Here is a 24,992-nt window from a genome sequence, read left to right on the forward strand (position 1 = left end):
TACTGGCCGAGCCGCTGGCGGGTCCGACGGTCCTGGGTCGCGAGGATCCCGGGGCACCTGCTGCTCGGCTCTCTCCCAGGGCGGTCCCCGCGGGCGAGGGGCGCAGGGCGGCGAGCGGGCAAGGGGCTGGCGCCCCGAGCGCTGATCCGGGCGCCCCGGGGAGAGGCGCCCTGCCCACCTGGGAGCCGGCTGCCGCAGCACCCGCCCGCGCCCCGACCGGCCCGCCGCCAGGGCTGGGGAGGGGCGGCGCGGAGGGCGGGGGCCGGGCGCGGGGCAGGGCCGGGCCGGGCGCGGAGCAGGGCCGGGCCGGGCTGCGCGTTGCCGGCCGCTCGGGCTGCTCGGGCCCGCCGCTTTCCGAGGAGCCCGCACTCTCCCGAAGCTCTGCGCAGTGGCAGGCGCTGCCGGAGCGCTGGCCATGAGGACCCTGTGGCTGGCGCTGTGCGCGCTGGCGCGGCTGTGGCCGGGGACTCTGGCCGGCTGCGCCGAGGCGGGGCGCTGCTGCCCGGGCCGGGACGCCGCCTGCTTCGTGCGCGGCTGGAGGTTGGACAGGGTTTACGGGACGTGCTTCTGCGACCAAGCCTGCCGCCTCACGGGGGACTGCTGCTTCGACTACGCCAGGGCATGCCCAGGTGGGTGGCGGGGCCGAGGGTGGGGCACCGGCCCTTTGCCAGCAGTCAAGGGACACACGATCCCACACCAGGGACCGCAGCTCAGGCGCCAGGATCCCCCAGCCCCTTCCATCCAGGCGTGTCCAGACGTCTCTCCTGGCCTACCTCTCACCCCTCTATCCAGGTCCACCTCCCTCCATTCTAGGGTCCACCAGCCTCCTTCATCCAGCTGCATTCAGCTCCCCGCATCCTGGAGTCCTCGAGACCCCTCCCTCCATCCAGGTACACCCAGCTTCCTCTATCCTAGGGTCCTCCGGCCCCCTCCATCCAGGGATCCCTCAGTCCTCTCTGTCTTGATATAGCACCCCAAAGCACCTCTCCCCACGAAAGCCTGGATGGAAAGGGCTGGAGTCATCCATTCTCCTCAAAGTGTGTGCGGTTCAGGAACCTCTTACCTGGAAACATGGCATGTCCGCTTGTGGGGCACGTCCCTGGCCCAGGCTCCACCATGTTCCTTCTGTGAACCCTCAGGGATCTTCCGGGCCTTATGAGGGGTGAAAAGAGAAGGGATGTGTAATTACCCCACTTGGTGCCCAGGGCTTGCCCTCGTAGGGTACTTACTTCTGCAGAACAAGTTCTTGGAGGATCACAGCGGCCCTCATTTCTAGGCTCCAGCATGTGGCGGCACAGCCCCTTTCTCCTAGGAGGTGTTTGATAAGCTCTTTGCACTCAATTTTATCTCTATAGCATGATAAAGGTTTTTATCTGGGGATTCCCATTATGTTTTAATCCTGCTGGCTTTCCTGTAGGGTCAGTCATCTTCTTTTCTTTCTTTCTTTCTTTTTTAAAGATTTTATTTATTTGTTTGACACTGAGAGAGAGAGAGAGTGAAAGAGGGAACACAAGCAGGGGGAGTGGGAGAGGGAGAAGCAGGCTTCCTGCTGAGCTGGGAGCCCGATTTGGGGCATGATCCCAGGACCCTGGGATCCATGATCCAAGCTGAAGGCAGACGCTTAAAGTCTGAGCCACCCAGGCGCCCCGCGTCAGTCATTTTCATCTCTCAATTTCCCACAGTGCCACAGCCCCTGGCAAGGGCTCAATAGATGTTGATTTAACTAAATGAAAAGAATGGTGAGTTTAGTCCTAAAGAACAAGGTTTACCTGAGAGAAGCCAGCTCCAGAAATAAGAGTAAACTTGCTCATCTCGTCACCCCAAATGCCTCACATATGTCAGGGTTTGGCCTCAAGGATCCCCGGGTTGTGTTATCCTCCGCATCTTCTTGGGAAAATAACCTGCAGGTCTGTGTCATTAGTTGGTGAATCAGACGTCCTGTGGAGAGGAGCAGGCCTTCTGCCTCTGTGAAGCCAGAAGAGGCCACCACCACAGGCAAGGTAGCACCCAGACCTGCTCCCGAAAGAATGCAATTGAAAAACATGAAGATTTTTTTTTATCCTGTTTGAAAGCTAATGATTAACCTACAAATATTGATCATCTTTTTGATAAGCCTGTCTCCCTTTCCTGCTTCAAGGCCACGGTATTTTACTACTCAAGTAAGGTGAGGAGTCACTTATTTAGGAAACAAAAGGCCCATAGGCACAGTCCCTAGGCCCATCAGGCATAAACTCCTGTATTCCTGTAGACCAGATAATGTGCCCCGGCCTGTGGGAAGCACAGGGCTGCACAGAGGAGGAAGACACAGGCTCTGCTCCCTACAGGTTCACAGTCAAGCAGGGGAGTACACCAGCGAACCACCTACAATATGCTTAGTGCCCAAATGAGGACTCCCAGAGGCAAGGAAATGAAAACTCGGAAGACCCAAGGGATTCAAGGAAGACTTCCCGGAGGAAGTAACGTGCAAGCCTGGTCCTGGAGAATGAGCAGGCAGTCTCCAGAAGGGGGAGAGAATTCTCGCAGGAAAGCACCATGTGGTTTCTCCACAGACCTGTGGGTGTCTGCCTTTGGTGCCAGGAACTGGGCTCGGCCCCGAGGCGGGACAGACGGCAAACCCAGCTGGGTACGGAGAGATTCAGGCATGGAAGAGGCTCGGGTAGGACAACCGAGTGTCGTGAGAAGAACTGGCTTTCCAGGGAGGCCTCGCAAGGCTGTGAGGGGTGGCAGAATCCTCAAAGTCTTTATTTGGTCACAAAGAAATCCCGTCTTTTCAGTGCAGGCGGTAGAACTATTCCAATGAAAAGCCTATCATTTGGCACGGGGATGTGTTGGGTAAGGAGGAGCAGAGAAGCGATGACCTTCCTATCCTGGGAGGGGCTCCCCAAGAAATCACAGCATCTTGGCGCCTGAGGAAGGGAGAGCTGCGAGCAGTGGGCATGGAAACCGAAACCGGGAAAAGAAAGGAGCCCCCAAAGAATTTTAAAAGGAACATATTCAGCCTTCACTGCCCTTCCCCCGGGAGTTAGCAGAGGCCCTCGCTGGCCTGAGCAGAAGCAGACACAGGACCAAAACACTCCTCTGCGCCCGGAGTTTCTGGGGAGGAGAGGAGAAAATAGAGACAGCTGGAAGCTGGCCACTTGGAAGGCTGAGCCTGCTCGCTCTGCAGGGCTGAGGGTGAGAAGGGGCGCGGCGGAGCCAAGATGCTCCATCTCCTTAGCCCTGGAGAGGTGTCCTGGCCTCGCAGGAGCCTCATGCAGACGTGGGAGTGGGCGCCGTCCCAGGGCCCACCCATCAGTCAGTTAACGTGAATGGGCAGCACAGTGACGTCTGGGCCCACGGCGGCCCGGTTTGGGGCTGCCATCTGCCACATCTGTTGTGCATGGCTGTTACTGATTCCTAAAGATGTCAGCATTCGGCACCTCGGGGACCACCAGCCACTCCAAAGACATAGAACCATTCTGTCCCTTAGGATCTCTTCCCTTACCCAATGCTATGTTACCTGTCGATGCCCTCTGAAACCTTTTGGACTGAAATGACATTATATGGGAACCAAAAATGGAGCTATGGCAGGAGAACTGAGAATGCCTTATTTCTCGTCCTTCTGATTTTTTCTTCTTTGTGAAGACTGTGTGTGTGTGTGTGTGTGTGTGTGTGTGTGTGTGTGTAGCTAAGAGATGGAATACTGGGATTTCTTTTTCTGAAGAGGACTTTTTAATCTTTCACTTTGTAAACATAAAAACAAGTTATTGGATCTGTGGAATTACTGAATTGCCCAAAGTATCTGTTCTGAAACGAATCTCGGAAAAATCTCATTATGATGTTGGTATCAGTTTCAACACCAATTATATACCTCTATCTCCAACCACCCTCCCCCCCAAAAAAAAGGAATAGAAAATTCTCCATTGACTGTGCCTGACCACGGATGGAGAATGGTACAGGAGGAGACAGATCCAAGTTCCCTGTTTTGAAAGAACTTCTTACAAGGCTTCCTTATCAGGTTCAAGATGCTCCAGTCTCTAGTTCATCACCTGGGTTCCTAGAGTCTGCATTCTAAGATCGTAGAAACAGCAGGTGGCACTAGATTTTTTTGATGAACAAATTCAGGAAAGAGTAATAATGAACCCAAGGGGAGCAGGGCAAACGTTGAGTAGCCTGTGTGACCCAGTCTTTTCTTCTGGATTTCCCAGGGAATCCAGGAAACTAACTTGCCCAAATCTGCTGACCGCATACCTGGTGGGAGAAAGGACAAATGTACTGGAAAATACAGGCTCTGAAACTCCACCGTCTACGTTGATTTAGAAAAGTTGAGGTTTTACTGGAACCACAGAGGTCGAGAGCAGCATGCGGCTTCCCCTGACTTTGTCTCTGGAGGAGAAATGAGCAGGGCCTGGCGCCAGCATTCAGCATGACTTGACTTTGCAGGCTTGGGCTGCAGCCCTGGGCATTCAATGGAGGAGGGTAAAGTTGTTAACCCTTCCGCCACACTCATTCCGTGCCAGGCACCTCAAAACTCTAGTCTTACTTGGGTCTCCCCACTCACTGCCATGGTCATCAGAGCACTGGGAGGTTGGGGAATCCATCCCAAGTCATGGTTAGTCAACCTGTGATGGAGTGAGATTTGAACCCAGGAACTCTAATTCCAGAGCCCACACACTTAAACATTACGTTTTGACCCTCAGAGGAATGAGACTTTATGAGAAGCTCTGTACTTGGCAGGGCACATCCCAGATCAATACTGGTAGAGTTAGTGAGCCTTCTCTCTCTTTTGGCTGATACTCCTCGGAGGCAAAAAAGTGTATCCTGCCCCTCCTTACAATCCCCAACAGCCATGCTGGTGTCACTGAATTATGTTTGTTTCAACAACCCGAGCAGTCATTCCACTGAGGGGATGTTGTCTGTGGCTGCAGAGAGCTCCACCAGCTGGGTTCTAACCATCTGTGCCTTCGAATATGACCCTTGCCGCCCTTGTCTGCAAAATATGTTTGTTGCAGAAAACTTGGAAAATACAGAAATGCAAGAAAGAAGAGAACACCTCACCTGGACACTGACTACTGAGTAAAAGCACAATTATCTTTTTGATTCATGTGTCCTTTTTCTCTGGGGTTGCCTGGTGTATAAATTTCTGTTTTTTTTCTAATGAAGGAGACCTTTTTATTTCTCTCTCAGATTTCATGAACTTATCCAGTTAATATCTCAAAAGAAAAAAAAAACACAGGGGCCTGTATTCTGCAAGAGGAAAAAATACTTGGTCATTTTATTGGAGCTTTCGGAGGGGGTGGCAAATAGGCACTTGGGCAATGTGGTCCCTCTTGACCTTCAGAGATTTGACAAGATTTCTCAGAAAAGGGGATACATGAGGAAAGAGAAAAAGGCCCATGACATTTAAAATCATGTTACCATGAGGGGTGTGTGTGTGTGTGTCTGTGTGTGTGTGTGTGTGTGAATTATTTTTCTTCCACAGAATCTCAAGAATCAAATCTATGCATAAATGTTAACACTGTGGGTAAAATATAAGAATATTTTCATAGCAATGACTTAGGACTATTTGAACTTAACATGAGGGAGAAGGGTGCCTTGGTGGCTTAGTCGTTAAGTGTCTGCCTTGGGCTTGGGACATGATCCCGGGGTCCTGGGATCAAGTCCCACGTCAGGCTCCCTGCTCAGCCGGAAGCCTGCTTCTCCCTCTCCCACTCCCCCTGCTTGTGCGCTCGCTTGCTCTCTCTCTCTCTCTCTATCTTACTGTGTCTCTCTCTGTCAAATGAATAAATAAAATCTTTTTTTTAATTAATTAATTATTTATTTATTTGACAGATGGAAATCACAAGTAGGCAGAGGGGCAGGCAGAGAGAGCCGAGCCGAGAGCCCGATGCGGGGCTCGATCCCAAGACCCTGGGATCATGACCCGAGCCGAAGGCAGAGGCTTCATCCACTGAGCCACCCAGGCGCCCCAATAAATAAAATCTTAAAAACAAAAACCATGAGAAGGAAATCACTTGCTCGTGGGTGGCCTTAAACTTTTAGGCGGCAAAGAGCCAAGCAGGCAGGGCCAGATCTGTGATTAGCCAAGGAGACAGCGCATGAACATGAGAGCAAGGTTTTATGTTAAGAAGAAAGAGCCCAAACTCTATGTATGAAAGGAAGGACTGACTGTCAGCTCAGTTTGTTACTGTGTGTGTGTGTGTGTGTGTGTGTGTGTGTGTGTGAGAGAGAGAGAGAGAGAGAGAGAGATCGAGAGATCATCAAGCAAAACAGTAGAAGATGGTTTTTTTTAGTTACCTTTTGGCACCTAAGACTGAGAGTAGTGTGTCTAGCTCTGGTTGCCCCTGCTCACAGAGACTGCAAATGGACCTGGACAGGGCCCGCTGGTAATTCTGAGGCGGCGGGGGAGGGGTCTAGAAAGATGGGTCTCTTAGCTGGAGTTGTCATCCTGGAAGGTCCCTGCCGGAGAAGGAAGGGGACCTCCTGAGACATTAAGTCCCTGAGCTGCATGGCTAAGATAAACATAGATTTTTTTTTTTCCCCACCGTATTCTGAAATTCTTGAGTGAGGGAAATTTGGATCAAATAAGAGGAAATACTGCTCCATGCCACTGATAATAAAATGAAAGGAGCTTGTTATTTTCGAGATGCGGTACTGCCAGGAGCTATACATGGACTTAAAAGCATCTGAGGGATTTGCGGCTGCCAGAAGAAGCTGGGATCTATGTAACCTGAAGGCACAGAAAGCCATGGTCCTTTCCAGGACACTCCTTGGGGCCACCGTTGCCGGGAGAGCCCAGACAGCTCTCGCCCAGGTTAAGAATTCCCATACTTTTGGCTCCGGGATTTTCTGATTTTGCTCCTGTCCTTCAGCGAGCTTCCCTTTCCCACTCTGGAGCCTTAGTGCTTTGGCTTCTAACTAATGATATGAGCAAACCAAAATCTGTTTCAATGTAGAAAATTTGTTTTGGAAGGAGGAGGAATTTGTCCAATGACATTTCATTCATTGATTCATTCATTCATTCGACAAATATTTATTGATTTATTGAATTTGATTTTATTTCAAATTCAACAGCAATGCACTGAGAGAGTTTAAAAAGCCATTTATTATTATTATTATTATTATTATTATATTTTTAAAGCTTAGTGTAAAATCTTTTAAGGTAATTATACTTTGATATGACTGGCTATTCCTGTGAGGACATGAGAAAGTGGGCTCTACTCTTGCTTTGGGCAGATTCCCTACTGAAATATATGACTTATTTCCCCTTGTTGGCCATTCTCCTTTTGGTTGTGGTAGGGACATATGATAACCAGAAAGTTGTTGAGGAGGGGGGACTAGCCAGAACTTCAGAAAGGACTTGATAATTCCTTGTCCTCTGCCTATATCCATTATCTCATGTCCTAGTGAGTGGAGAGCCAGACGTGCCCAGTGGGCCTAAAGCAGGAACTTAGGGATCTATGTCTATGTTCTCTTCTGTGTCTACGTCTCTATTTCTGCTCTTATTACACTTGTTGGGACCACCTCCCAAATAAATTACTTGCATTGAAATCCACATCTCAGGGGTGTCTGGGTGGCTCTGTCATTAAGCCTCTGCCTTTGGCTCAGGTCATGTTCCCAGGGTCTTGGGATGGAGCACCACATTGGGCTCCCTGCTCCTAGGGAAGCCTGCTTCTCCCTCTCCCATTCCCCCTGCTTGTTCCCTCTCTTGCTGTGTCTCCCTCTGTCAATTAAATACATAAAAATCTTACAAAAAAAAAAAAAAAGAGAAAGAAATACATGTCCCAGAGTCTGCTTCTGGGAAACTCCACCTGAATATTACATTGAGTTTAAACAGGAAAAAAGAAAACCACCATTCATGGAGCATCCTGGCATCCGTGAAACTTAAGCTTCTTTTTTTTTTCCTAAAAGGGGTGGGATGATGTCATTAAATCCTACCATTAGGACATTGGGAAACTGTGACAAACTTGGAGTCAGGAATGATCATGTTGCTCACTAGGTCTACTGGCCTCCAGTGATAACTAGGGAAATGTGAAGATTGAGAAAGTCAGATTTTAAGAAAGAATATTTTGACACACTGGCTATAGATGTGAATACTAATGGAATAATTCGAAGGAAATGTGTGTCAGGCAGCTGTAATATATGACTTGAGATGATAAATCTGTCAGAAGTTCCTGTACTTCCCCTGGCCTCTGCGGCCAAAGATCTCTTGTGATCTATGACGAATTGCACTGCAAACAATTAGAAGTTCGCAATCATGAATTTAATCTTTTGTGCAGAATAGGAATAAATACCTCAGATTTGCCTTCCGACTCAAAATATTTTGTGGAATCCCCTTATATTTGTATAATTCTTTGTGAAGTATTTTTCATTTTGTTTTATAATGAAGCTGTCAAGATGACGCTCAGGACCCAGAACTTCCTTGATTTTCTTTATGAGGCTGTTAAAGTCATGGATTGAAAATATGAAACAGGGACGCCTGGGTGGCTCAGTCGGTTAAGCTGCTGCCTTTGGCTCAGGTCATGATCCTAGGATCCTGGAATCGAGTCCCACATCGGGCTCCATGCTCAGCAGGGAGCCTGCTTCTCTCTCTGCCTCTGCCTGCCACTCTGCCTGCTTGTGCACTCTCTCTGACAAATAAATAAATAAATAAAATCTTTAAAAAAGGAAGAAAATATGAAACATAGCATTTTCCAAGGTCAAACGTTAACTGATAGGAAAAACAACTGATTCAGTGATTCCGTGATTTGAGGATGTTAACTGGGGGGCAAACCAAATAAAATAAATAAACATTGCATGTGAGATACAAATGCTGAAGAAATACCGGGAAACTAAATTCTGTCAGAAAACTGTCCCCAGTATGATCTTTTACCATATGGATAGCGTGTATTCAAACCGAGGCCATATTACTAAATTCTGAGTTAATGCCATGACAAAACTGTATTTCAGGGTGGTGTCCAATGTTGATCTATGAAATAAGTGTCCCATTTTGTTTTTTTAAAGCATATTAGTAAGTGTTGTTAAAGGTCAACACATCATGGCAAGACTAACTAGGCTCAGGGATGAAGAGATTGGTAACAGAGAGTTGTTGAAGACTTAAGGACAGAATGCATGCTTCTCAGCCAGCTCCTAGCCCAGCAGGCAGTCTCTTTCAGTGCCTCTGGCTCTAGGGCCCAACGGAGATCATGAAAATGGGAGGGATCCACAAGAAAGGACAAGAGCAGGAAGTGGCCTGTTACTGATTTTCCAATGGATGTGCGCATGGCAGGTACAGGTGATAAGTCTCAGGTTCCAAGTCTCTTGCTTCCTTCCCTACCTGACGTGGGATGCCTGTGAGTTTTTAGATGATTAATAGAAGCATGGTTTAAAACAGTCTGCGGTTTTTGAATTACTGACCAATGTTCATGTTGTGTGGGACCCTCTTCGTGTCAGGGTGAGCTGCGTGCTGCCAAAAGATGGGTCTTTCAAAATCCATGAACCCCAAAGAGAGTGTGCTGAGAGGTCAAATGAGTTTTCAAGTACAAGCTGTCAGAAGTCCAAGTCAAGATTTCAGAGAGGTTAGAGTGCTTTCTTGGTGAAGACTCCGTAAGCTGGAAAGTATGAGGATGGTAGAGAAAGTGGATCACATTTCGTGGGAAGGGAATTATCTGGGCCTCTAGTTCGGAGGCACATCTTTTGTTTTCTTACTCTCGTTCTTATAAACAATCTGAAGTCCTGAAATAATTCCACTGAAAAACTCATTATAGTCCTTTTAAAAGGTTTGTTAGGACTTTGAATGGGAAAGTTAAAAATGCAACCACAGAGATTTTCCAGTCATGGCCAGAGAATTGCCAAATTCTTGCCCCGGACTCTGCCCCTTCATGCCTGACCGTTTGTACTCTTTTCCTCTGTGGGCTCTGGTTGCCTTCCTGCAAACTTCAGCTATCCTGGTCTAGGGGGCCTAAGAGCCGTGGAGGATGAGAATGGAACGCGGAAGGGAAGTCCCAAGTCTAGAGGTCCCTCAGTGTGGCCCTAACCAGGTCTGATGGAGGGACACCTTTGAGGATAAAAAGTGATGGGCATTTTCTTTTACATTTTTTTTTCCCTTGACGTTTTTCCACAATGAATACCTATTACTGTTAAAATAAAAATGTTCCGAGCAGGGCGGGATAAACTTAAAATCAAGGAAATGAAAGAGCAAAGATCTTATCTTAGCCCACAGAGTATGAGGAAGTACCCAAAGGCGTCACTCTCTTAACTGGGCTGTGCCCCTGGCTGACACCCACCTTCATGACCCCAGAAGAGCTGCCTGTCTGGCTCGGAGAGGGGCGGGTTATCAGCTACCCCGTCCGGGCGGAGCCGGGTGGGGGTGGGGGGTCCCTGCCCACCGAGCCCTGCAGAGACTGTGCCCCGGCTCCGATGCAGGGCGCAGTCAAAGCGCAGCGTGCGTGGGCTAACCCCGACTGTTGATGTTGGCGGGAGCTGCCTGGCAGGCGGCTGGGTTTACCCAGGTGAGCGTCCCATCCCGCCGTGCTGTTTTTCAGCTCGCCCGTGCATCGTGGGGGAGTGGAGCCCCTGGAGCGGCTGCGCCGACCAGTGCAAGCCCGCGGCCCGCGTGCGGAGGCGCCAGGTGCAGCAGGAGCCCCGGAACGGCGGCGCGCCCTGCCCGCCCCTGGAGGAGAGAGCCGGCTGCCTGGACTACTCGACGCCCCAGGGCCAGGGCTGCGGGCACTCCTTCGGTACGGAGGGCTTCGCCGCGGCCGCCTCTGTTGTCTGTGTTGGTTTTCCATCTCTTCCTCCCCATGAAAGGCCCTGTGTCGAGCGGGGAAAGTTCCGTGCGCGCGGCGGGGGAGTGGGATGGGCCGGTTCGCCCAGAGCCGACAGGAAGCTCAGGAAATGCTTGATAAAGGAGTGTCCGCGGCATCAGGGCCTCCCTGCTCCAGCCTTCCGGGGTCGGGGCGTTCTTAACCCCGGGGTGGTCCCCGCTTCTGTGCTTGGGCTTGGTGGAAAGGGCGCGTGCGTCGGGATGTTTAGCCAACTCAAGCTGGCGGCAAAGGACTGTAGGTAGGATGACAGTATTTCACACCGGATAGTAAGTGTCCATAAGGTAACTATTCATCTTGCTCCTTTAATGCCTGTGTAGTCAGGAAGGCTCATCACACACGTGGGAAGCTAATAGAAAAATGATTAATTCCCAAGCAGTGATAAATGATTTTCATAAAACAACTCCTCCTCTCCACCTGACTGCAGTGGGGTTGATGTGATCAGATCTGTGATTTGAAAAGATCATTCTGGTTGTGGAGTGGCCGGTGGAGGGGCCAGAATTCCACCGATGGGTGAGTCAGGAGCTGTACAAAGCTCACAAAGAAATAAGCATCAAGGCCAGCACCAAGGTGTTGATCTACGTTGAACCTGATAGAGTAAAAACATTGACTTCTCTGGATAACAAAGGCCATATGTTTTTCATAGGAAACTGGAAATTTTTATGCCAACATGACACTCGTCAAGCCATTTTGCTCCTCCCGCCCCCCCATTCTATGCACAAATATTTATTGAGCATCTACTGGTTGCCAGGCACTGAGCTGGGTGCCAGGGTTACTTTGGTGACATAAGCTGATGGGAGCCTGCTGTCATGCAGATGGGGGGTGGATGGGGGAGAATGGGGAGGTTGATAATCGATTATCTTAGGAAATCGGTCCCAGAAAATTACCACTGCAATTTGGTGCAACTGGTCTTGAACAAGTGAGTTGTTTGGAGCTATGAGTGTGTGTAATAAGTTGATATCCCCTGGTCTTGGGGGAGGAGGGGAGCCACAGGGGTGGAGAAGGGAAGGGACTTCTCTAAGGAGGGACAGGTAAGGCTGTGAAGTGTAGAACTTTCCAGAGATTTGCATGGTGAACCAGGTAGTCAGGTAGAGAGGTTCGAGGAATTTGGGGTTGATGTGGGAAAAACAGGACCACAGAGGCTGTAACGCCCAATAAGCCTTTTTGGGTGGTGCTTGGATGGAGTTGCGTGAGAAAGGGAAGTCCAGAGGCTGTGGCCTGACCATCCAGAGGCGGAGGAGAGGAATCTTCTAGCAGCTATGTGTCTAGGGGATGGCAACTAGGCAGCATAGTTGGGAGTCTCTGGGTCAGAGTGTCCAAGGCCAAGAGTGGTAGCAGCTTGGGGTCTTACAGCTCCCAGACTTTTTAGCTCATCAATGGCCAGCAGGTGCCAGTTATAGTTTCACAGGGTAGGTAAAGCAGGCAGGGCCCAAATGGCTAAAAATCTGCTTGTTTGGCAAGTTTTAAAACAATTTGGGAGGCATCTTGGTGGCTCAGTTGCTGGAGGGGCTGACTCTTGGTTTCCACTCAGGTCCTGATCTCAGGGTCGCGGGATCGAGTCCCCCCATGGGGTTCTGTGCTCATGAGGGAGAAGGCGGGTAGTCTGCTTAGGACTCTCTCTCCCTCTGCCCCTCTCCCCATGCTCACTCAAGCACACACACACACACACACACACACACACACACTCTCTCTCTCTCTCTCTCAAAATAAACAAATGAATCTTTAAAAAAAAAGAGAACAATTTGGATGCATAAAAATTTGAGTTTGCCGCCAGTGGGCTTTGGAGCTAACAGTTGTCAGCCTGCTGTGGGGGAAGTCAACGACCTAGAGACCGTCTTTGACTCATCTCTCTAATGGTGGGGAAGCAAAGGCCCCTTTGAGAGGTTGAAGGAAGGCTAGAATCTGGGGAGCGCAGAGAGTGGGGCTGGCATTGAGAGGGGAAGCAGCCATCCCGCTCTCTGTTTAGGATTTTGGTCTTTATCTTACGAACCCTGGAGAACCACTGTAGCATTTTCTCATGTGGTCCAATCTGAGATTTGAAACTGTGGCTGTGGTAGGGGCGTGGCTAATGGAAGGGCTGAGGGGGCAGGGAGGTGTCTTGTGGGCTCCCAGGGAAGTAATTCGGTGCTCACAGAAACAGTCATGGAACAAAACCAGGGTCAGCTCATGTCTTCAACAGAGCACAACAAAAAGGCTATTGGGAAGGAAGTCACTGGAGGCCATTACTGATTTTTTGGATGACTCTTAAAACCTGTAGTTGATCCATCGGGAAGCAGCTACTTTGCTCATCTATGGAGTCTGGCTGCTAGAAGGTCCCTCTTAAGTACATTTGACTCTTCAGTGCTACTCCAGGCTGTCACAGACCCGCTTTGCAGTCTGAGTATCTCTTTATAATAGCCTAATGCAGGTCACAGGAAAAGGGATAGGAAGGTCAATGAGAGAATGCTATGGAACATGGGGCAAGGACACCAGAGAGCACTGGGCCCACACCCTACACTCCCCTACCCCCCCCACCCCCTCTAGGGTTCTGGTCTCTGTCTGGAGCTGTCCTCCTCTCTCCTCTGGGCAAACCCCCTGGGCCTGTCCTCCTGTTCCTAAATTACCCCTCTCACCCACCCCTCCCACCAAACTCCACATAAGGCAGCAGTCTTCATAGGTGACTCCCCACAAGGTGTTAGTGACTTAGCAATAACACCAACAGGAGAGATCTGTACTCAGCCTCCACCTCTCCTAATAAGGTTGGGTAAAATCTAGTTTGGGAAGAGAGGCGAACTCTCTCCTTGGGGACTGAGGACCAGCATTTGCAGCCCTGATTTTGGTTCTTGAGATGCACTCTCCTGTGGTAATGCTGTGGAAATGATGGCTGCTGTCACAAGTTGGGCAGGGAAGACAGGATCCCTCGAATATTCCAATCTGGTGGTTCCTAAATGGTGGTCCCTGGCCAGCAGCGTTGTCCTCAGCTGGGAAATTGTTAGAAAACCAAGTTCCTTGGGCCCCACCCAGACCCACAAGGTCGGGTTCGCTGGTGCTGGGTTTAGCACTGTGCTTGTATCCAGGCGTCCAGGGGACTCTGCTGCTCACCAAAGCTCCAGAACTGCTCTAGCCTGGGTGTGTCTGCACCGTCCTTCCCTCAGCCCCGACTCATAGCTGGATCCCTCACATGCCACTTTCCCGAGGGCAGAAGCTCCCAAATGCAAAACAGGGGTTTAGTCAGGAAAACATGGGGTAAATCAGACTGTCTTCTCTAAGGAAGACCTTCTCAGAGGCTTTAATATGCTGATAAGCATTTTCATTCTACAAGAGGGAGATAGGATATGGGATGCTTTCCCACCTTCCTTGATTAAATGACCCCTTTTCCCAGGGGATCTCACCGAGTAACTAGTGTTCTGTGGAAGACACCTGGGAAAACGATGGACAACGAGAGGGAAATGAGAGTAGGGAAGTGGTGGATCGCCCTGAGCCCTGTCTCACCCGTGTCACCGCAATTCCCACGCATTCATTGACATGGGTCATTCATTTAAAGTTCACTGAGCATCTTCGACAGCCAGCGCTATGCTGGGTTCTGGAGATCAAACTCGAGTACCAAGCCTATCAGCTAATTCTAGCTCAGGGTGAGGAGCGAGCGGATTTGTGTGGAGACACGGAGAAGGGGCCCCTTCTTCCACTGGGAGCTCTCAGTCCGGCTGTGTGGTCACCGGTGACCACCTCCCGGCTCCACTAGATTTCTATTCCCCGAGCAGGAGACTTGGGTGCACGGCTGAGCAGTCCCTCGCAGCTGCGGGGTGGAGAGCTTTGACCGACATTATTGACTCAGTGCTCATAGCCATCCTATAGGACAGCGTATTCGCTTCCTATGGCTACTGTCGCAAATGAACCCAGACGTTGTAGCTGAAAACAACTCAAATTTGTTATCTTAGGGTTCCGTGGGATAGAAGTGCAACCCAGGTATCCCTGGGCTAAAATCAGGGTGTTGGCAGGGCTGCATTGCTCTTGGGGAGGCTCGGGGAGGGGAGAATCCAGTTCCCTGCCCTTTCCATCATCCAGAGAGGGTCACAGTTTCTCTCCTCATGGCCCCTCCTCCCTTTTCACATCCAGCTACATTGCATCTCAGCTTTCTTCTGTAGTAACACCTTCCTCTTCCTCTTTGAAGGACGTGATTATACTCAGCCCACCGAGAAAAGCCAGGATCGTCTCCCCATTTTAAGGCCAACCGAGTAGCAACCTTCATTCCATCTGCAACTTTAATTCTTCCTTATGAAATAACATATTCACAGGTCCTGGGGATTAGGATGCGGAAATCTTTGAGGGGCCAGTATCCTGCTTACCTGGAAAAGGGGACTGCCTCATTATCCTTGAAACCAAGAGGACATTGGAGCTCAGGAAGGTGACAGCATTTGTTTTTGGTTTTGTTTTTAAGATTTTATTTATTTATTTGACAGACAGAACACAAGTAGGCAGAGAGGCAGGGAGAGGGAGAAACAGGCTCACTGCTGCGCAGAGAGCCTGACGTGCGCAGCTCGATCCCAGGACCCTGGGATCATGACCTGAGCCGAAGGCAGCCGCTTACTTAACCGACTGTGCCACCCAGGCGCCCCAGGTGACAGCATTTGTAAAGGACTTCCAGAATCCAACCCTGGATCTCAGCCTCTAAATCCTGTGGGATTTTCTGTCTTGATATTGCTTTGCTGCTCTTGTTACCATTAGAGCTAAAATTGCAATTTCAGGTTCTGGTAACTAAGTAGAAATAGAAAGGCTCTCTGTGAGTCCCGTGAATGAAACAGGATCACTGACTCTCTCTTATTAACGATAAAGTAGCTATTGAATTTTTCGCATTTCCTTTAATGCAGATCTTAACTCTATGCTTACTGTAAAAACAAGTCCAAAAAGCCCTATTATTGTATTAGTTGTACATTCTGACTCCTCCTAAAAGGAGATCGATGTGTATCATAAGCTGTATGCTTCTGGGCTGGTGTTGTCACATTTTCATTCTGTTCCCTTTTACACTGTATCTACAGAACAGTGGTTCTGAGCCTGCCTTGGTGACACCCCATTGTGCCAGAGAACTTTTTATGAAATTCCCTAAGCAAATTCAATTTACTTTCATGTTCAAAGTAAGTATGCACGGTGCCACGCTTTTAGAAGTGTAGTTGCTGTAAAACCGAACAATGCCAGGCTGATAGGACGCCAGGAAAGTTGGCAAATGGCCTCTTAAAAAAGAATCTATTACATCTGGATATTGTTGCCAGGAAAGGGGAAGGCGGGGGAACTGGCTTTTATTGTGAGCCTTTGTCCCCGGGCACCCGACTATGTTCTTCCACACATAAGCAGCAGTGGGACTGAAGGCAAAAATAATTCTAAATTACTTACCACTCTTAAGTAATGGAAATTAAATTTGGGGGAGATATTAAAAAGTCATGCTGGCTCAGAGACCCCCAGGCAATCTGGCTGCTGGTCTCGTTTCTGAAGATTCGTTCATGGAGGAAGTGCCTCCTCTCAGTAGAAATTCGTTCAAGGAGGAAGTGCCTCCTCCTCCTTGCCACCGAGCCAAGCCAGAGCTCAAGGGGCAGGACACAGAAGACACGAGGCCCAGGGTTACTGGTTGGCTTTTAGGATGGGTCCTACCTGCAGAGGCTTGACGCTGAACATGGAGAGTAGATAGAAAAACCAGAAGCAGTCTTTTGTGTTGAGGTCCTTGCTTCATCATTTACTGTGAATTTTCCCTTTCTTTAATCTTTTTTTTTTTTTTTAATTTCCTTTCCTTTAATGTCTTTGAGCCTCAGCTTTCTGAGAACATCTCATCAGGGCACTTCTTCACAAAGTTTTTTTGTGGAGACCAGTCACAGATGATGAGAAAGTACTTTGTAAAGAAGCAGGCTGGAAACATACAAGGCGCTGTCCTAATAGGCATTCCTCTGTGCCCACCGTGAGCAGCTGCCCTATCCTGGGGACCCCAGGCCCCATCCCAGCCCTCCCCCTCTCCCGGGGGGGGGGGGCCTTATGATGTCCCTTTTATTATTATTTTTAAAATTTTTTTTAAAGATTTTTATTATTTATTTGACAGAGAGAGAGATCACAAATCGGCAGAGAGGTAGGCAGAGAGAGGGGGAAGCAGGCTCCCCGCCAAGCAGAGAGCTCGATGTGGGGCTCGATCTCAGGACCCTGAGATCATGACTTGAGCGGAAAGCAGAGGCTTTAACCCACTGAGCCACCCAGGTGCCCCTCCCTTTTATTCTTTTAAAGTTAGGTTATATTAGGGACACAGTAGGACCAGAAAGGGAAAATAAAACAGCATTTAAGCAATCCATAGGAAATATGCTGTGTAAAACAATGAAACATTGTGGTTCACTTTGCAAGAGTCTCCAGGCAGTGAGGAGCATGGTTTTAGAGATAACACCTAACACCGCTGTGTTTAGATGGGAGCCTTGAACCTGTTCCTTCACCTCTCTGTGCCACAATTTCCTCATCTGTGGAATGGGGAAATAATAGTTCCTATCCCAGAGGGTTGTTGTAAGAATTAAATGCATTCACACGTGAAAGGTGCTTAGCATTATGCCTGGAAACTTAGAAGCGTATCATTGCTAGTTTCATTATTATTATTATATTATATTATAAATATAATTATATTATAATATAGTATATATTATATTATATATTTATAACTATATTATATTATTACTATAGAGCTTATTATTACTATAGAACTTTTTCTGAGGATTTTATATCAGATATTACAGTCACATACTGCCCTTTCCCTCCTAACCTCATTTCCCTTCCCCGCCCCGAGCTATGTACTAAGTGCGTTGCATTTGAACTTCTGTAATAATAGATGCCGTACAAATAAGGAGATCAGATATATGTTTTGAGCTAAAGAAACACATCCTGAAAATTTCATAGTTTGGCTGGTCCGACGCCACATGGACTGAGCGGCAACTGTATTCTTCACATACTGAATGACTTCCTAAATGTGTCAGAAGAACAGGAATGGAGGCATATACGTGGGAAAGCTAAAATCCCCTCGACGTTTGTGTTCCAGAGAATCAGAGCTAAGAGAAAACAGCGAGTTCCTAACATATATGTGCTCCCTCGTTCTTTCTGATTCTGTCCACGGGTTTGGGAGTTCCCAAAGCTACGGTCCCGTTGAGAAGGAATGGCATGTTCTCTGGGAAACGATTAAACGTGTGAGTGCAGCAAGGAAGAGTCTCACGGCCTCGACTCTTATGCTGGATGTGAGTAATTTTGACACCGAAGAGATTAAGCACCAAACCACGTAGGACCAGAAGGATTCCTGCAATTCACAGGAGCAGTGGCTACCCGTTTTTCAGCCACTCGGGTCTTACATGCTCCGGTCTTAGCAAAAGGCCTCCCTGAGAAAATCTAAAAAAGAATCCGGGCTGCCATCTTGTGGCCGTAAGGAGCCAGTAAGCAGCCAGGTCAAATGAACGCGTAGGCTCGGCCCATCTGCTTGGTGATCCTCTGGCCACTTTGCTCAGGTGGATGATGGTGTGGGCAGCTCACAAGCCAACATCAGTTGGCCCCTACCCTTCCTGGGACGGTCCAGTTTCTGAAACAAAAGGTAGGAAAGATGGCTGAGCCGTCTCGGCCACAGGGCTCACTGTGGGAACAGAAGAACACAGAGAGGTAGGACCCGTGTGGCTTGGTGGCAATTCCGTGACTTCATTGAGCCGCCATACGTTGCCTACGAGCTTACTGCGTGTGCCAATGTGTGAGGACCATGGTGATGACCAGGGCAAACCCTGCCTTCCTTGAGCTGACAGCAGACCGCACTGGGAGGTCATCTCCAGGTGCAGTACCATACCTAGCATCACATGCCTCCCCACACCCCCACACTGAGCGGCAAACAGGAAGGAGACACACAAAGTCAGTGAAAAAGAGAGCACAGATGGGGGATTTCTGGCTCCCTTTCCTCTGTCTGGTCCGGAGCTTTGGAGTTGGGACTGGGGCTGGGGACAGGGAGGAGAGGACCAACCTGACTCCTTCCCCGAGGCTGAGGGTTGGCGTGGGGGGGATTCTGTGCTGGCTGGCTCCAGGCAGTCACCCTGAGGCCACATGGCAGTCAGGGAAGCTTCCGGGGCGGGGTGTTGAGGACCTGGGAGGGACTGGGGGACTCACACCACCTTCCTTGGTACTTCAGCTTTCGCCTTGTTACAGTTCCTCTCTCTCTGCTCGTTTTTTGTTTTTTGTTTTTTCTCTTTACATCCTCATTTCCCTCTCTCTTGTCTTCTTCCTCTGTCCTTTCTCCCTCCTATTCTTTTACTTTATTCTTCCTGTTTTTCTCTTTTCCCTTCTATTTCTCTTCCTTTCATCTTTAAAAACCTTCTCTCCCGAGGCATCTGGGTGGCTCAGTCATTAAGCTTCTGCCTGTGGCAGGGGTCAAGGTCCCAGGGTCCTGGGATTGAGCCCTGCATTAGGCTCCCTGCTCAATGGCAGGCCTGCTTCTCCCTCTCCCACTCCCCCTGCTTATGTTCCCTCTCTTGCTGCCTCTCTCTCTGTCAAATAAATAAATACATTCTTTAAAAAGGAAAAAGAAAAAAAAAACATCTCTCCCTTTCTCCATTCCCCCCCTTTTCCCCCTGACTTAGCAGCATCTTTCACTACTTCCTCTTGGTTTTTATTCCGGGCCCCCCATCCTCCCCTTTCACACAGTGTCAACTTATTACCAAGGACAAGCCTACCTGTCAGAGGTCTGCAGTTCTCCCCGCCCATCGGCGTGCACACAAATCTTCTTTGAACTGGGTTCTGGGGACACGGTAACTGGGCCCCGTCCCATTCCTGGTGGGGTGCCGTGGCCCGTTGCACTCAGGGTTTGGGGGGCTCGAGACAGGATCAACACCAAGTTTGGGAAAGGTCACTGCGAGTACTTTAGGCTGCATGTGTCCGATGCTCTTCTCTCTTTCCTAGTCCCTGCCTTTATAACTACCTCTGCGTTCAACAAGGAGAGAACAAGACAAGCCGCATCTCCACGGTGGTCTACAGACACAGAGGACACTGGGTAATTTGGTGTTTTTGTTTTGTATAGTTTGGTTTGGTTTTTTCAATGTATGCTTTTCCAGGGGGCGTGGCCAAGTCAGCCCACAAAGCTCGTCTTGGTGTGGTGGCGTTTCTTCTGTTACTTGCTCGTTGACTTTGGGTAAAATGTGACCCTTTACCACAGAGCTGGGACCTACTTGTTTCTTCCCTGTTTTTGTGCGGCTACAAAGGTTTGTCTCTGAGGGTCCCCTCAACAGGAAACCCGCTATGTAAAAGGATCGTATCACTTTATCAGTCGTACTCAGGATGTCCCTCTTAGAGTCATTAGGAGAACATGGACTCTAGCACCACCTGTGTTTGGCTAATTTGAAAGTGGCCCACACGTCAGCTCTGAGGATTTCTGTCAGGACAGAAGGCACAGCCTGGGGGGGACCTCCATGCTTACCTGGAAGTCCCCTCTTCAGCCGTCAGCAGAAGGACCCCAGGAAGCTGCCTGTTCGGATCCCCCCACTGCCACACACTAGCCGTAAGACCTTGGATATGTTGTCCCACCTCAGTTTTTCTTCTTGAAAAATGAGAATATGAATGCCTAGCACATGGCATTGTAAGGAGAATTTAATGAGAGAATGATGAAGAGACGTCTGGGTTAAGCTGTCTGGCTAAAGTTGATTGAAGCTTCGACATAGAATTTCCTACCTCAGGACCTAAACTGGCCTACTGCTGTTAAAGCTCACGGAAGCAGACCTTCCAATGGCTTTCCGTCTAACCTGGGACAGCTCATAATTCTAGAGATAAGAAACTAGTCCGTTGGAGCTTAATTAGAACCAAAAACACAACGTGCAGGAGTTTTACTATGCTTTACTTCCCTGAAGAATTTTAAAATTATGTTGCTTTTTAGTACAAGACTCTAAAGTAGTCAACCATGTCTGGATGCTCCCCCCGGGCCTTCAGAGTCTAGTCACTATGGTGCTAGAGATTTCCACAGTTCCGTGTAAGGTGACACTAGCTTCCGTCACAGAAAAATGTCTCCAGCTTCCCATTTCCCTTTATCTCTGAGGCCCAGTAGAACTTTGATGCTTGGATTCAAGTTTCCAACTCATCATTAGCCCAGATCACGCAGGTGAGCGAGTTGGGGAGCATGGGGCAAGCCCCTGGGAGCATCCGTGAGGCAGAACGTCTCGGGGGCTGGGCAGGACACTGAGGACCAGCCCTCCAGGGGCTCACATGGTCTCAGACTCCAGACTCAAGCAAGTTCTTATTCTATTTCTATTTTTCTTTACCAGCAAAGTTATTAAGGGGAATTTTCCTACTGAAATGTGCTTTTTATACATAATTTGGTTGTCAGATGAGGTAGGAAACAGGCTATCCCGATTTCTGCCAACTCACGTTGACCACGTAGTTCCATCATGGATGGGAGAAGAGCCCCAAGCCTCACGGCAGTTGCCCGTCAGGCATCGTCCATCATCGAAGTTCCGCAAATGAGAAACTCGACAGGGCGTCCTGTGAGGGTGGCCAGGCTACGAAGATGCGCTCACCACCTCCTCCCGTCTGTCCAGTGTCCTCGGGGGTTGCGGGCTTCCTGAGACCTTTTACAGCGTTAGGCTCTCTCTCATTACAGCCTGTGCAAGTGTCCTGTGTTTTTGCTCTAGATACTGTATGGAGTTCAAGACGGAGTCCCTGACTCCTCACTGCGCTCTGGAAAACCGCCCCCTGACTCGATGGATGCAGTATCTCCGAGAGGGGTACACGGTGTGCGTCGATTGTCAGCCCCCAGCCATGAACTCTGTGAGCCTTCGCTGTTCCGGAGATGGCCTGGACTCAGATGGGTGAGGGAGAGACATCGGCTGAAGGACTTTTCTTATTTTCCGTTGACACACATCTGTCTTCTCTTGAACAGCAGACCATGATGTAGCTTATCAGGGCATGAGTCGGGAGTCAGAACACCAAGTCAGGAGAATCCTCTGTCTAGCAAGTCCTGAATCCAGGACCCAGTTTACACGATGGGACCCAGAGGCTCTATAGCAGAGATGACTGGGTAAATTTGGATGTTGGGGTTCATATCATGCTCCCGAATGACCATTGAAAACCTGATCACTCCAAAGCAGTGTTTTGAAAACCACTTGAATCAGAACCTTTTGGGATGATGAATTAAAATTTTCCGATTCCTCGGGCCCCTGGGTGGCTAAGTTGGTTAAGCGACTGCCTTCAGCTCAGGTCATGATCTCAGGGTCCTGGGATCAAGCCCCACATTGGGGATCCCTGCTTAGTGGGGCAATCTGCTTCTCCTTCTTCCTTCCTTCTTCCTCTGCCCTTTCCCCCTACTCATGCTCTCTCTCTCTCTCATAAATAAAAGATCATATATATATACACATATATATATATATGTATATATATATATACACACATATATATATATGTGTATATATATATATATATACACACACATACACACACACACACACACACACACACACATTCCTGACCCCACTTGAGATGAAGTGAATCAGAATCTTTGGTCTGGTTTTTTTGTTTTTTTTTTTTAAGATTTTATTTATTTGAGAGAGAGAGACAGAGATAGAGCATGGACAGGGAGGAGAGGGAGAAGCAAGCTCCCCATTCAGCAAGGAGCCTGATGTGGGACTCCATCCCGGGACCCTGGTATCATGACCACAGCCAAAGGCTGACGCTTAACCAACTGAGCTACGCAGGTGCCCCTGGGGGTGGATTTTTAACCACCTTCTAGGTCAGGAGTTGGCAGATAGATTTTTCTGCTTTGTGGGCTATATGGTCTCACTACTCAACTCTGCCATCATAGCATGAAAGCAGCCACAGACACTGCGTGAACAGGTGAACTGGCTTTTTTCTAACAATATTGTATCTGTGGACACTAATATTTGAATTTCATGTAATTTTCATGTGTCATGACATATTCTTCCATCGATTTTCTTTAAGAAACAAAAAACCATTCTTAACTCACAGACCACACAAAAACAAAGGGTGGGTTGGATTTGGCCCATGGGTTGTGGCTTGCTGACCCCTGCCCAGATGGTTTACTCCCACAGCATTGTTTCAGAACCACTGCCCAATGGGGAGTGGGGGGGCATCCTAGAACCATGACTGAGATGGTGGTGGGCTCAGCTTTGCAGGATCAGAAACCTACAGAAATCTATAGATTGTCCAAAAGAATTGACCCTCAAAACTTTTTTTTACCCTGAAAAATCTGTTCCAATCCTGTATTCATTTATCAGTTAAATCTGGTAATAACACTCTTCCTAAGAGAGGACTTCATGCTTGTCAGCTATTAGACAAAGACCAATTTCAGTCACACACGGATTATGGTTTTAAGTATGTTAGGTGGAACTGGTAGAAATACAGATTAGGAAGTAAAATACCGACCTTTCCAGCTAGTTGTCATTCCCTTAGTGTATTTTAATATTTAATAACTTGAATTTATGTTTATTAGTCACTTGTGCCTAATAAACTTTGTAAGGAGTACACCACATGAACAGTAAAGTAGGTAAGACATTCCTATCAAATAGAAACCAATCTTGAGACTTAACATTTTTCTGAATTTCTCACCCATATTTTGTCTTTAAATGAATTTATAATTGAATTTGTACTCAGAAAGCCCCTTAAACCCTGGCTGAGGTTCCAATAAATTTAAAAATAATAATTTCAACAATCTGCCTTTGCTCTTCCCGCTTCTCCCGTTTTTTCATTATGGAATCAAGGAGTTCAGGATTACAAGAGGTCATTTGGGCAGACCCCTCTAATTTGAATATACATGAAGCAGGGAGCCATTTTCCTTTATGTAACACTTCGTATATTCGGATCAAGTGGGAGAAATGAATACAGTAACCTCAAACTGCTCTCTCCACAAGAAGGTATCCTCAAATAGAGACTAACTTGTAACTTGTTTTGATGGAGCCCCTAAGAAGGGAAACTCAGTTTGTGATCATTTTTTTTTAAATTTCAATTTTTAATGCACTTCAAAACTCCAGGTATGATCATTCTTTGAACAATAAAACACCTCAATTTATGATTCTATAAATTAGAATTCTTTTTGGTTTGCTTTTAGCATAACTAACACTTTCCAAAATACCATTTCAGAAATCAGACTCTCCATTGGCAAGCCATCGGCAATCCTCGATGTCAAGGAACCTGGAAAAAAGTTCGGCGAGTGGATCAGTGCTCTTGTCCAGCTGTTCACAGTTTTATTTTTATATAGATTGAGATGTAAATAGTTCAGAATGTGTTTGTAAACGTGCTAAACCTTACCATGTCATGTTCAGTGCTTCATAAAACTTCAAAAACCATTTGGCCTAAGTCCCTGAACACATGTCATTGCCACATTCTGAAGCAGAGAAAGAAAATGCATGGCCAGTTCTCCAGATACCCAGTACCTTTGTTTTTACTACCTTGAGGACACGCCCCAAAGGTTCCTGTGGTTTTGTGTCCTTGGCCTTCTACAGAGTCCTCTCATTTGAAGGTCGCCCACATAACACAGAATGGACGTCTGTTTGCAATGAAATTACAACAATATGGTCCGTTTTCTGGTGAGTAGTTGTCATTCAAGGGCACCCGTGTTTTGTTTTGTTTTTTTTTTTAAAGATTCTTATTTATTTATTTGACAGAGAGAGATCACAAGCAGGCAGAGAGGCAGACAGAGAGAGAGGAAGGGAAGCAGGCTCCCTGCTGAGCAGAGAGCCCGATGCGGGGCTCGATCCCAGGACCCTGGGATCATGACCCGAGCCAAAGGCAGAGGCTTAACCCACTGAGCCACCCAGGTGCCCCAAGGGCACCCGTGTTTTGAATCTTGCATTCCTTCTTTCTGTTCTGTAATCTCTTAAAAACTTCTCGCTTTAAAAAATGTATACAGATATCTGTATACTCTCACACACACATTTCCCATATATTATAACATAAATTGTCAAATAATAAATTGAAGAAAGCAGTCACAAATAATTTTCCACAGGACAAGTTAAGATTTAGTAAGCGTTTTATAATGAAAAACCAACAGCTATGTTAAAAATGCTTTTTCGAAGAAGAAATTTTTTTTGGTTAATTGACAAGACCGATCAGATGTGCATTCTAGGTCAATACAAATTCCTTCAATGCTATGATTTTCATGAAGAGAATTCTGGCAGCGGTGAATGAAACAAAGCTTTCATTTTGCAGATTTTGCCATCATTAGCACCTGAGATCGTTTCCAAGGCTTACAAC

At 48.1% G+C, this 24,992-nt stretch overlaps 1 protein-coding gene across 1 annotated transcript; it reads left to right on the forward strand.

Annotated features, from left to right (window-relative positions):
• The first annotated feature begins 377 nt into the window (after positions 1 to 377).
• Positions 378 to 24,345, forward strand: SBSPON (somatomedin B and thrombospondin type 1 domain containing). Its single transcript, XM_032869194.1, has 5 exons — positions 378 to 629; positions 10,503 to 10,697; positions 19,701 to 19,791; positions 21,419 to 21,595; positions 23,880 to 24,345. Exons 1-5 carry the CDS (start codon positions 416 to 418, stop codon positions 23,995 to 23,997), a joined length of 795 nt encoding a protein of 264 aa, XP_032725085.1. The 5' UTR covers positions 378 to 415; the 3' UTR covers positions 23,998 to 24,345.
• The last annotated feature ends 647 nt before the right edge of the window (positions 24,346 to 24,992 follow it).

This window comes from Lontra canadensis, unplaced genomic scaffold, assembly GCF_010015895.1.
Source record: "Lontra canadensis isolate GAN:19392208 unplaced genomic scaffold, GSC_riverotter_1.0 scaffold37, whole genome shotgun sequence".
In the NCBI taxonomy this organism is placed as follows: domain Eukaryota; kingdom Metazoa; phylum Chordata; class Mammalia; order Carnivora; family Mustelidae; genus Lontra; species Lontra canadensis.